The sequence below is a fragment of the Mustela nivalis genome (genome assembly GCF_964662115.1).
Source record: "Mustela nivalis genome assembly, chromosome: 7".
Lineage (NCBI taxonomy): Eukaryota > Metazoa > Chordata > Mammalia > Carnivora > Mustelidae > Mustela > Mustela nivalis.
Genome location: NC_139026.1, coordinates 134,513,862 through 134,527,725, shown reverse-complemented (window position 1 = coordinate 134,527,725; position 13,864 = coordinate 134,513,862). Strand labels below are relative to the sequence as shown.

The 13,864-nt window shown below is 41.5% G+C and overlaps 1 protein-coding gene across 21 annotated transcripts in view; it reads right to left on the bottom strand.

Annotated features, from left to right (window-relative positions):
* Positions 1-13,864, bottom strand: part of ACBD5 (acyl-CoA binding domain containing 5) — a gene marked incomplete at its 3' end in the record, with an annotated part of 91,912 nt that overhangs the window by 40,247 nt on the left and 37,801 nt on the right. For 12 of the 21 annotated variants that reach the window (XM_082740907.1, XM_082740908.1, XM_082740912.1 and 9 more), the window contains one exon: positions 10,268-12,218. The exons of 1 other annotated variant lie outside the window; for it this stretch is intronic. In XM_082740907.1, coding sequence (XP_082597033.1) covers positions 12,206-12,218 — 13 coding nt within the window. Of the gene's footprint in view, positions 1-10,267; positions 12,247-13,864 lie in introns of those variants that run through there. 8 more of the 21 variants (XM_082740918.1, XM_082740920.1, XM_082740909.1 and 5 more) reach the window with 1 other exon arrangement.

The window sequence follows — 13,864 nt, the reverse complement described above, 5'->3', positions numbered from 1 at the left end:
GTGGCTCAGTGGGTTAAGCCGCTGCCTTCGGCTCAGGTCATGATCTCAAGGTCCTGGGATCGAGTCCCACATCGGGCTCTCTGCTCAGCAGGGAGCCTGCTTCCTCCTCTCTCTGCCTGCCTCTCTGCCTACTTGTGATCTCTCTCTCTGTCAAATAAATAAATAAAATCTTTAAAAAAAAAAAAAAGAAAAGGAAAAGCAAAGTGGGAGGCATCACGACTCTGGATTTCAAATTATATTACAATCAAACATGTACTGGTACTGGCACAAAAATGGACACACAGATCAATGGAATAAAATAGAAACCCCAGAATGAACCCACAACCATATGGTTAACTAATCTTCAACAAGGCAGGAAAGTATATCACTGGGAAAAGGACAGTCTCTTCAATAAATGGTGTTGGGAACACTGAACAGCACCATGCAAAGCAGTGAGACTGGACCTTTTTACATTCTAGACAAAAATGAACTAAAAATGGAACAGAGACCTAAATGTGAGTCCTGAAACCATACAAATCCTGGAAGAGAACATCGGCAGTATCCTCTTTGATGACCATTGTACTAACTTTTCCTAGATATGTCCCCAGAGGCAAGGGCAACAAAAACAAGATAAACTAATGGGTCTGCATCATAATAAAAACCTGCACAGCAAAGAAACCAATCAACAAGAGTAAAAGGCAACCTACTGAATGGGAAAAGATATTTGCAAATGATGTATCTGATAAAAGGTTAGTATTCAAAATATATAAAGAACTGATACAACTTAGTACCCTAAAACAAATAATCCAATTTAAAAATGGGCAGAAGACCCAAATAGACATTTTTCTAAAGAAGACATCCAGATGGCCAACAGACACATGAAAAGATGCTCAACATCGTTCATCATCAGGGAAATGCAAATCAAAACTACAAAGAGATGTCACCTCACACCTGCCAGAATGGCTAAATCACAACACAAAAACAACATGTTGGTGAGGATGTGGAGAAAGGGGAACCCTTTTATATGTTGGTAGGAATGCAATCTGGTGCAACAGCTCTGAAGAACAGTATAGAGGTTCCTCAAAAAGTTAAAAATAGAACTATCCCACGATCCAGCAATTGTGCTATTAGGTATATACCCAAAGAATACAAAAATACTAATTTAAAGGGCTAATGCACCCCTATGCTTATGGCAGCATCATTTACAATAGCCAAATTATGGAAACAGCTCAGGTGTCCACTTATTGATGAATGCGAGAGGTGGGGGAGTGGGGCATGCGCATGCGCACGCCTGTGTGTGTGTGTGTGTGTGTGTGTGTGTGTGTGTGTGTGTAGGAATATTACTCAGCGTCAAAAAGAATGAGATCTTGGCACTTGCAATGATATGGATAAAACTAGAGAGTATTATACTAGCTGAAATAACTCAGTCAAAGACAAATGCCATATGATTTCACTCATATGTGGAATTTAAGAAACAAAACAAACAAGCAAAGGGGAAAGGGAGATAGACCAAGAAACAGACTCTAAACTGTAGAGAACGCACTGCTGGTTAGCAGAAAGGAGATGGGTGGGGAGATGGGGAAACAGGTGATGGGGATTAAGGAGGGCACTTGCTCTGATGAGTACTAGGTGATGAATGGGAATGCTGAATCACTACTTTGTGCAGCAGAAACTAATACTACGCTGTATGTTAGCTACCTGGAATTTGAATAAAAATTTTTTAAAACAAATGGGTGAGTAGTAAAAACATAGGAAATGAAATCCTCAGGGAGTCTTGGAGATAGCTAAAAGTAAATCCAGTTTTCACTACAAAAGTCCTCAAATAGGTTCAGTCAGGAGTAGGGACCAGAAACATCTCAAAGTAACGGTCAAAAGGAAGGGTTAAAATAATTCCTTGAATTCCATATCAGAAGCAGAATACTAGAGCCCCCCCCCCACAACTGCACACACCCTTCTGAATATGCCCTCCCTCCCTCTTGCCAAATATCGTAGGTTTTTCCTCTTTGTAGGTAAACAGGATACGGAGCATGCCCAGAAGGAGAGGTACCGACTGTGCTGTAGATCTTTCATTTGCCCCTCCAGATCCCTTGGCACCCTTCTCCAGCCTGCTGTATGTCCTGGGAAGCTGACCAGTGTTGACTATATCAACACACTCCCCTAGACTCTCGTTTCCAGTTAGATTTCGCTGCTGGGAGTATCTCAGGAGATCCAAGGGAAAGAAACCGAGGTTGGAATATCAATTCCCACAGGTGGGTCCAGGTCGGCTGGCTGCCTCTTGTATAAACTAATGGTCTCCACAGTCCCAGTCTGTCTGTGGCATCTGATAATGCCCCTTCCCCTCATCATTGGAGACCTAGGGGGTAGCAACAGAGACCCACTGTTACAACCTCCCAAGGTACCTGTTACACGATCTGATCTGTGTCATCCCAAAATGTTGAAGTCCTAACCTTCAGTACCTCAGACTGTAAGTGTATTTTAAGTCTTTTAAAGAGATACTTGAGTTTAATGAGGCCACTAGTGTGGGCCGTGTACCAAATGACTACATCCTTATAAGAAAAGTAGATTAGGGGGCGCCTGGGTGGCTCAGTGGGTTAAAGCCTCTGCCTTCAGCTCAGGTCATGATCCCAGGGTGCTGGGATCAAACTCCACATCGGGCTCTCTGCTCAGCAGGAGCCTGCTTCCCTTCCTCTCTCTCTGCCTGCCGCTCTGCCTTCTTGTGATCTCTCTCTCTCTCTCTGTCAAATAAATAAATAAAATCTTAAAAAAAGAAAAAAAAAGTAGATTAGGACAGATACAGAGGGAAGACTGTGAAGTTGCAGGTTAAAGATGGCCATCTATAAGCCAAGGAGAGAGACCTCAAAAGAAACCACCCTGTCCATATGCTGATCTTGGACTTGTAGACTGCAGACTGTGAAAAAATAAATTTGCTTTACTACTAAATTTGCTTTACTACTGCTTTAGCCACCTTGCCTATGGTACTTTGTTGTGGCAGCCCTAGCAAACTGGTATCGTACTAAACTATTTCTCGTGGTTTCCTTATGCCCTGCTCTAACTAAGAGCCTATTTCTAAATAGGCTCTTAGTTATACTCTCAACATACCCAAATGAATTTGCCATTTCTGTTGGGCATCCAATACAAAAATATTACTAAAATGGGCTTTAAACAAACACGTAGACCAAATGCCAAGACCTCCCAGCCCGTGAGACACCTGAGTGGTTCAGTCAGTTAAGTGTCTGCCTTCAGCTCGGGTCATAAGCCTTGGGTCCTGGGATGGAACCCAGCATCAGGCTCCCTGCTCTGTGGGGAGCCTGCTTCTCCTTCTCCTTCTGCCTGCTATTCCCCCTGCTTATGCTCTCTCTCTTTCTCTCTCTCTCTGACAAATAAATAAAAGCTTAAAAAAAAAAAAAAAAGACAAAAAGACCCCCGGCCCTCTAACCCCAACACTCTGTCAGCTCCCAGAATGCAGACAGGAAGAATCTAATCCTCTAGACAAGAGATTAGTAGATTAGTAGAGTGTTCTCGGGAATTTAACCATCTCAAGAGATCTTTAAAAATATCCAAAGATGGGGCATCTGGCTGGCTCAGTCAGTGGAGCATTCTTGATTTCTGGGTCATGAGTTCGAACCTCACCTCAGATGCAGAGCTTACTGGAAAAAAAAAAAAAAAGAAAAAAAGAAATCCAAAGATGGTCACAGATGTTCCCCAACTTTAAACAGCTTATACAGAAAGCCCTTCAGTGAAACCCTACTGTATCTAAGCCCCACTTAGAGCCTCTAATCAGCTTTTTAGTCTCTTACAAATATGAACAAACCACCAAAGATTCCTGGATGCCTGAGGAAAGTCTTTTTTTTTTTTTAAGATTTTATTTATTTATTTGACAGAAATCACAAGCAGGCAGAGAGGCAGGCAGAGAGAGAGAGAGGAAGAAGCAGGCTCCCTGCTGAGCAGAGAGCCCGATGCGGGACTCGATCCCAGGACCCTGAGATCATGACCCGAGCCGAAGGCAGCGGCTTAACCACTGAGCCACCCAGGCGCCCCCTGAGGAAAGTCTTTTTAAATATATAGACCCAAACAATTTGGAGAAAAAGTATTTAGGGCAACAGTCTACAAAAACAGAGAAAACTTTAAAAGTATTATCATTAGTATCCCCAGAGAGATTTTTAAAGGATATGGCTTACTGTATACTATAAAGAAAAGAATAATTTAAAGCATTAAAAAAAATGGGAGTAGAAATAAAAACTAAATAGAAAAGTTCAAAGTTGAAGAAATCTTACAGAACAGTAAAAAGATAAATATGGAAAATAGGAGAGACGATAAATTTCAAGTACTTGTTTAGTTTAGTGGTTCAATATCCAAATAATAGGAGCTCCAGAGAGATGAACAGAGAACTAGAAAAGAAATTATTAAGGAAATCAACCAAGAACATGTTCAGCACTGAAGGTCATAAATTTGTAGACTGGGAGAGCCGAATGCCCAGCACAAAGAAAGAACAATCTACTGAGGTAGATTGCATTATTGTTTCCAATCCACTCCACACCCTTCCTCATGTAAAAGTGCAGTGTTCTCACTACAGTGGTTGGAATAAATTTACTCCAAAACTGGGCGTGGCCACATGACTTGCTTTGGTCTATAGAAGGTTAGTAGACATTACACATGCTGGTCCAGGTAGGAAGAGGAGGCACATGGAAGAGAACTGAACTCAAACCAAAACCTTGCTCTGACAAACCTTTTTAATGACACTGGCCGGGCACCTGGGTGGCTCAGTGGTTAAGCCGCTGCCTTCGGCTCAGGTCATGATCTCAGGGTCCTGGGATCGAGTCCCGCATCGGGCTCTCTGCTCAGCAGGGAGCCTGCTTCCTCCTCTCTCTCTCTCTGCCTGCCTCTCTGCCTACTTGTGATTTCTCTCTGTCAAACAAATAAATAAAATCTTTAAAAAAAAAAAAATAATGACACTGGCCTGGGCACAGCCTACCCAGAGACCCATGAGTAAGAGAAAAAGGCTTATAGAGCATTGAGCTTTGGGGTCATTTGTTACACAGCATCATTGTAGTAAATACCTTTCCTTTGGATACTAAGTTATAGCAATGAAATTTCAGACACTGGAGCAGAAGACCTTATAAGCATTCAAAATGGAAGACATAAGGGGCACCTGGGTGGCTCAGTGGGTTAAGGCCTCTGCCTTCGGCTCAGGTCATGATCTCAGAGTCCTGGGGTTCTGGGATCGAGCCCCACATGGGGCTCTCTGCTCAGCGGGGAGCCTGCTTCCTCCTCTCTCTCTCTCTGCCTGCCTCTCTGCCTACTTGTGATCTCTCTCTCTGTTAAATAAATAAATAAAATCTTTAAAAAAAAAAAAAAAGGAAGACATAAGACTGGTGTGAAATAATAGAAAATATATATGTTGACCACTGTCCCTGGTTCCTGGCACAGAGCTCTTAAAATCCTTGTAATTTCATAAGTTATAAGAGCAGTAAGAGCACCTTTTGTTCCCGTATCTGGTCTTTGGCCCCAGTTTTTGCTTCTAAATCCCTTAGAATTTCCTGGGTGACAGGAGTGTCTTCTGTTCTGATGACTCCTAGGTGAGGACTGGTTGCCAGAAAGACCAAGCCATGATTACAAGCTTGGAATTTTCAGTCCCACCCCCATTCTCCAGAGAGGGAAGAGGGGCTGGAAATGGAGTTAATCCATCATGGCTATATAGTGAAGCCTCCATAAAAATCTCAAAAGTAGGGGCGCCTGGGTGGTTCAGTGGCTTAAAGCCTCTGCCTTCGGCTCAGGTCATGATCCCAGGGTCCTGGGATCAAGCCCCACATAGGGCTCTCTGCTCAGCGGGGAGCCTGCTTCCTCCTCTCTCTCTGCCTACTTGTGATCTCTGTCAAATAAATAAATAAAATCTTTTTCAAAAAAATCTCAGAAGTAGAGGGTCAAGAGAGCTTCTGGGTCAAAGACGTGGTGGTTGCTGGGAGAACAGCATGTCTAGAGAGGGCATGGGATGTCTGTACCCCTTCCCACTGTCCTCTATGCATCTCTTCCATCTGTATATTCACCATGTCCTTTCATAATAAACTGGTAAGCAGTAAACTGTTACCCTGAGTTCTGTGAGCTGTGCTAGCAAATGAATCAAAGGTGAGGAGGTGGTCACAGGAACGTCTGGTTTATGGCTGAACACTCTGAAGCACAGATGTCAACTTGGGACTTGGGACTGGCATCTAAAGGGGAAGGGGGAAGGCAGTCTTCTGGGATTGAGCCCTTACGCTGCAGGATCTGACACAACCTCCAGGGAGAACAAGTCAGAATTGAGTTCAATTGTAGGACACCCAGCTTGTGTCAGAAGCGTTGTGAGCATAGGAGGGGTGTGAGAGTGGGGGAAAAAAGGAAGCATCTGATGTGTCTTCAAGCTTCTTAATCGTTACAACTGCAAACAAAAAGTCAACCAAGCAATGTCTTCAAACTTTAGAAACAGAAGAATAAAGACATTTTCACATGTACAGAGTTTCCAAATGTTTAGCTCTTGTGAACCCTTTCTCAGGAAGATTATGGAAATCATGCTCCATCAAAATGGGGTGGTAAACCAAGATAACACATGGAATACGGGAAGCCAACTATCCAACAGAGGAGAGAGGTAAAATGGCCCCTCACAGATGATGGTCAAGTGTGAGGCTGGGATAAAAGCTGTATGCCAGGCATAGGGCACAGCCTTTCAGCTTCAGTACCTGAAGGTTATTTAGACAACTAGGGAAGAATTGGGGGTTTGAATTTTTGATAAACAAAGAAAACTAAACAAATGAAAGAGGAAGACTATTGGGGCACCTGGCTGTCTCAGTTAGTAGAGTATGTGACTCTTAGTCTCATGGTGATGAGTTCAAGGCCCACATTGGGCATGGAACCTACTTAAAAATAAAATAAGACTATTATCTCCAACAATAACAAAAAGCTGTGCAAGAAAGGGAATATGATCACAGTTTAATAAATTGCTCACCTGTGAAAAACGTTGATAAGGTCCTAATAATGTGAACCATAAATACTGATCTAACCATAATTATAACACAAATGTAATGTAGTACAAATGTATTGTAATACAAAGGTGTGAGAATACCAAAATTCTCCATGGCTCTTGCATTTCTCATGTCGTGTGAATAAGGACATGAGAAACGCCATTTATTCTGGACTGTATTTTCAAGGATGTTTGTATGCCGAACAGCCTCGGAAGACAGAGATTGTATCTCCTTGTGCAGTATATGCAGAGTAGTTACTAATATAATAAAGATAGGTCTCTATCTGGAGTAAAGCTCAGGCCTGCTTACTACCCCTTACAAAAGATTCGGGTTCCCTCAAGTCAGGGCTCCCCTCCTGTAAAGCACGCCCACTGCATGTACAGGTGCCACATGGCCTCCCGTGTCGCCCTGTGGAGGCTGGGGCTGGGAGTACCAGTACTGAGATGCCAGTACTCTCGCTGCTACATTGCTCTGTGTAATAAACCCTCCTTCGCTGTACTAGCATCCCTAAGCCTGTGCCAGGCAAACTTGCTAGCTTCTAAGTAGCACACAATCTTAGACCCTTCAGTTTTGACAAGCTATATTTCAAAGGTGGGGAAATGAAAAGGACATACATGCGCAATGAATGTAAAGGAAGGAAAAACAATGAGATCTTCCATTTCAGTGGTGGAAAGTAAACAAATAATTCCTCACACAAGGATCAAAGAGTACGGGTTCAAAAATATTATTTAGAGCCTTGGAGGTAAGTACCCCTCCAAAAAAAATCAACCAAAAGTGATGAAAATAGCTGCTTCCAGGGAAGAAAAATATGGTAAAAATCCTTGAAGAAAGGGAAACATCCAGAGGATAAATGAAGAAGACTGGCTCTTGTTTTTTTAAAAAAAAAAAAAAAAGTACCCTTGCACTGACATTTGCAGTGTCTATCTTTTTTATAGCACTTTCAAAACCTGTGAACAGGAATTGGATCTTATGTCTTCTTGTCCTACTTCTATAAAAGGACTGATAGTGAAATGATCAAAATGGTATTACCATCACAATAGCTATCAGTTACTAAGTACTTACTGTATCCTGAGCACTGTTCTCTACATGTATTAACCCTATGATATTATTATCCAAGTTTTAATACATGAGGAAACCGAAACACAACAATTCTAACCTAGACAGTGCAGCTCCAAAGCCTGCACCCCACATCCATCTGGAGAAACAAGAGGTGTCTATAGTAGTCAGGCCCCTGGCTGCTGCAAATGTTCAAAACCTAACTGAAACTACGAGTTTGAGTAACGAGGGAAATTTATTAATCCATGTAAGCAAATTGTATTAAGAAAAGAGTAGTGTTTTCAGAGTTAACTTGAATTCACTGTGACTCGGGTCTAAGTTCTTAGGTCCAGATGTTGGCCTTATTATCTCAGCCTTCTCCAAGATGCAGGACAGATGACCCAGAATCTCTACCATATCAAACTTACAAGCTATAATTCAAAGAGAAAGAGAATGAAATCACAAGATGCCACAGCACACCCATCAGCTTAAATCCAAACACTTAAGAACAGCTTAAGTCCAAAACACTGACACCACCAAATGCTGGTAAGGACATGAAACGAGAACTCTTTTCCTTACTGGTGGGAATACAAAATAGTACAGCCATTCCAGAAGACATTTTGGCAGTTTCTTTTCTTTCCTTTCCTTTTCTTTTCTTTTTAAGATTTTATTTATTTGTCAGACAGAGAGAGAACAAGCAGGGGGATTGGCAGGCATGGGGAGAAGCGGGTGTAACTATAGGAAACCAGCTCTAGCCAATGATAGGGAGACAGAGTGTCCTGTGTGACTTCCAAGAAGTTACTGGTTCCTGATCAGGTAAAGATCTTCCTTTGCCTGTACAATAGACATCAGACCTAACAGGCAGCAGCCATCTGTCGAGCAGAATGACACGAGCCACACGAAGAAGAGGGCAGAACAGGACAATGGAAGGAAGCTGTGTCCCTAATTGAACTGTGGAAGCGACCTGTCTTACCTCTGGACTTTTTTCTTTTTCTTTTTTTTTTTTTTTTAAGATTATTTATTTATTTATTTATTTATTTGAGAGAGAGAAGGTGGGAGAACTCGAGCACATGAGTGGAGGGAGGGGGCCGATGGAGAGGGAGAAGCCCAGAGTCTCCCTTGAGCAGGGACCCTGACATGACCCCAAGTCAAATGCTTAACCAACTGAGCCACCCAGGTGCCCTGTGTACTTCTTATATATGAGAAAAAAATCCAGAGTCACTGCAGTTAAGTTTTTAGGACGTTCTGCAGAACGCTGGGATCTTAAATGATACAAATAGCTAACATCACTTTTACCACCATCTGTAGAAGTTGTAAGTTATGTATTTGTATTAAAAACACAAATCCTGGGGTACCTGAGTGGCTCAGTGATTTAAGCGTATGCATTTGGCTCAGTTCATGATCCCAGGACCCTGGTATCAACCCCCAAGAATCTGCTTCTCCCCTTCCCCCTGCTGATGCTCTCTCTCTCTCTCACTCTATCAAATAAATGAATAAAATCTTTAAAAAACAAACACAGGGGTGTCTGGGTGGCTCAGCTGGTGAGGCATCTGCCTCCATCTTGGGTTGGGATTCCAGGGTCCTGGGACTAGCCCCACACTGGGGCTCCTGCTCTCCATCCTCTTTCTCCCCCAACTCCCCATTTGTGCTCTTTCTCTCAAATGAATAAATAAAATCTTTAAAGAAAAAAGAACACACCAAGGGGCGCCTGGGTGGCTCAGTGGTTTGGGCTGCTGCCTTCAGCTCGGGTCATGATCTCAGAGTCCTGGGATCGAGCCCCACATCGGGCTCTCTGCTCCACAGGAAGCCTGCTTCCCTCTCTCTCTCTCTCTCTCTCTGCCTGCCTCTCTACCTACTTGTGATCTCTGTCTGTCAAATAAATAAATTAAATCTTTAAAAAAAAAAAAAAAGAACACACCAAAAAAACACAAATCTTCTCAAAATATTCTACCCAGGACCAACTGTTAATATTTAAGATACCTCGGCTGAGTACAGGTGCACTGAGTGGCTGGTGGAAGTCATCCATTTGGTCAAAGAATGGAAACTAAGGTTTTGACTGGATCAATAACACTCTCAACCACATGACTAAAGGAGTTCTGCTTTATCCCACTTTTGGACTTTTATAAAATTGTATCTAATAGCGTGGCTCTATTCTGCAGTCAAATGCTCTACCACTGAGCTATACCCCCGCATGGCTCTATTCTGAAAGGGCGTGATTACTTTCTATGAATTCCCAGTAACAAGCGATAAAAACCATGACATTTCTCATTGACCTTTTATTTTTAACATAGTTTTACAATAAAGAAACAGAAAAGAAGTAGATCATTAAAAAAATACCAGCTGTCAATTTAAAATTTTAAATGAGGTTCTTGTTAAACAAAGCAGTAACGCTATATCCTATAATTACATCTTTACTTATATATATAAGAACTGTGTGCAAAGTGCTGTTCAAACTATAAAATAAGACTTTGGAATAGGATACAAATGGTTATCCCTAGGAGTTAGTCACCTCCCACTGCCTGTAATAAATTACAACTGCTTACATTCTTAATTTACATTTAGTTAATTTATTTACTAATGAGAAAAGCCACCATTTTGATACCAAATTGATAATCTAATTTTTTTAAATAATCCCTGATCCACAGGTCTAAATCTTATTTTTACATATAACTCAGTTACTTGCTTCATTTTTTTCCCCTTATTAACTAGAGAACAGTTTTTAAAAAGCAAATATTAGTAATCCCTTTAGATAGATGCATTTTAATCAAGATGTGACTGAAAAATTAAAAACACCAAGTTACATGAAAAAAAAAAAAAAAAGGAAAAAGAGTCTGGGGAAAGCAAATTGTATTCTTATACTTTTTTCTTCAAGCAAACACAGAACCACCCTCTATCCTAGGGATGGATTACTTTCTTATTGAAAACACTCTGAACACACGATGCTTAACCCAACATCATACATACCAAGAATGCTTAAAAATTATTTGCTACTATGCCTTCGAATGAGAGACATCTTTATGGTACAAGGTACATCTAAATGAGTGGAGTTTTGGAAGGTTTACAGGAGGAGTGATCCCAAACAAAGCCTTCACGGATCTAAAGTACAGTCTTTTTAGTCTAAATGGGGTGGGGGGACATTTAGGTTTACATTAGTTGGGTGTGCCTTACTCATATGGAAGCACAGAGCCTGTCAACTTGCAAATCCTTCCATCACCCCTGTGAAATAGGTGTATCTCAAATATTATACCCCGAAGGAAAAACGGAGGCACTAGGAGGTTGAGTCCCGTCTGTGTAGTTTGCCAGTTGCAGAAAAGTGATTTTCATGTGTTTCCTTTTTGACCTTTGTAAAAACAGTATAAATAAGTTTTCATTTTATATTTCAAAGCACCCTATGAAGCAGAAACAAGATATCCTCAGTTAAAGAAAAGCGATTACAAAGGAATAAATGTATACGATTGAATAAAATCTTATCAATGATCTACAGGCTCAGAGTATACTTTCAGACCTACTTGAAGCCAATTCTTCATCATCCCGGTCAGCGAGTAATGTCTAGTTTGTGTTCATGTGTAAAAAGTAAGCCTCGTACGTAGGGCTCTACTCTGTAATAACGATGCCTGAACACTAAGTCAGCACTATGAATGCCAGGAGAGATTAGGGGCAGCCCACAGACTGGATGTGGAGAACATTCTTCCAGCAGTTTTCTACTCCTTGGCATGGCAATTCAGTGACTAAGATAGAAAGTTGATTTAATCTCATTTGAAATTCACGCCTGGTTTGCATTCTTCCTCATAGTTAATTTAGAAAATTAAAAATATCCAGTTATAAATCTCATCTCATTATCACAACTGTACCTTGGAAAAGCAGCTTATAGTTCTCTATGGGAGATAATCAGGTAAACATGTTACCAAACAATAATTAATAATTTAATGTCCTTCAAGTTCAAGGGTAGGGCAAATCTATGTATGCTACTTATAACCTAGTTGAGATTAATTATTCAAGTATCAGCAATATTAGTCCTTAAAATGTTATCATTTGTGTAGTGCAAAATATATATATGTATATATGTACACAAACCAAACTATTGGACGACAAAATGAAGTGTAATCATCACAAACTGAGATTTCTCGTGAGCTCCACATTCCATTTCATTCTGAGGTCATTCAGGCCCAGTAGTCTTCTTGGGTAAAATACCATTTCCTTCAGTTCAGTTTTCTTTAAAAAGAAAGTAAAAACCAATTTCCTATGAATATAAATGCAACCTGAATATAAAACACATCCATGCCAGAGAATTCTCTGAACAATCACATATAATAATATTCACATTCAGTAGCAAACCATAAAATTACCAACAGTCCTTAAGAAATTACTTCTCATCCTTTTCTAAGTTTGCTTAATGCAATTCAGAGTTCTGGGAATTATTTTATAACTTGAAAACGCTGTGAAACAAAAAAGCTGAGTAAGATTACAAAAGCCTGATAGATGTATAACCTAGACTATTCATTTAATCAACACATACTGGGGCACGTAGGGGGCTCAGCTAGTTAAGCGTCTGCCCTCAGCTCAGGTCATGATCCCAGGGTCCTACAATCAAGTCCCGGATAGGGTGCTCTGCCCAGCGGGGAGCCTGTCTCTCCCTCTCACTCTTACTGCCGCTCCCCCTACTGATGCACTCTCTCTCTCTGTCAAATAAGTAAATAAAAATCTTTTTTAAAAAAAATCAACATAGGGGCACCTGGGTGGCTCAGTGGGTTGGACCGCTGCCTTCAGCTCAAGGTCATGATCTCGGGGTCCTGGGATCGAGTCCCGCATCGGGATCGAGTCCCTGCTGAGCAGAGAGCCTGCTTCCCTCTCTCTCTCTCTCTCTCTGCCTGCCTCTCTGTCTGCTGTGATCTCTCTGTGTCAAATAAATAAATAAAAATCTTTTAAAAAAATCAACATATATTTTGTGTCTGTTACTTTCCAGGCACTGTGCCAAGCACTAGGGATTCAAACATAAATGAGTCAGGCTCTCAACTTTCAAGAGAGCTCTCAGGTTAGCTTGGGGGTCGGGAGGAGACATAAAAACTAATAATTTGGAATAGTTTTATTGATAGCAGAGTGAATGAGTGACTGGAGAAGGGTAGGCTTATTAGCACGAGTCGAAACAATTCACGTATGATCGGAAGTCTGAGAAAGGTCCCACAGCTATAAAATCTCTCTTCCCTCCTCAGAACTCAAGATGCCAAAATGGCGGAAATGTTCTCAGCACACATTCATTCCTCACCTCGGGAGAAATGCTCTTATGCAACTCCTTGGCGGGAGTGATATTTTAGATAATACCATCATCCCTTATCTTCTGTAGAAAGTCTCTTAGGTATACTTCCTTGGTGGGCATGATATTTTAAATAATCAGATCAATTTTCACATAACATAAGGAGAGCCCTTAAGGCACGAAAGGGAAAAAAAGGCCCCTGGAGCTAGAACAGAATTGTGCGTGGCCCCCTTTTTTTTTTCCTTGAAGATTTTATTTCTTTATCTGAGAGAGAGAGAGAGCGAGCATGTGCATGCCTGAACTGGGGCGAGGCACAAAGGGAGAGGGAGAAGCAGACTCCCCGCTGAGCAAAGAGCCCAAATGGGGCTGCGACTGGATCCCAGGACCCCGAGATCATGACCCGAGCTGAAGGCAGATGCTTAACTGACTGAGCCACCCAGGCACCCCCAGAATTGCGGGTTGGTTCCAAAGACTAAGAGCCTGAGGGAGGCTTTAGCGAAACCTTAGCAGGAAGGTGAACAGTTAGCAACACTTACTAAGAACCCATGTGATGTAGATTACTAAGCAAAATCCTCTGCAGATTTACAAAAAAGCACACAACTCTCTG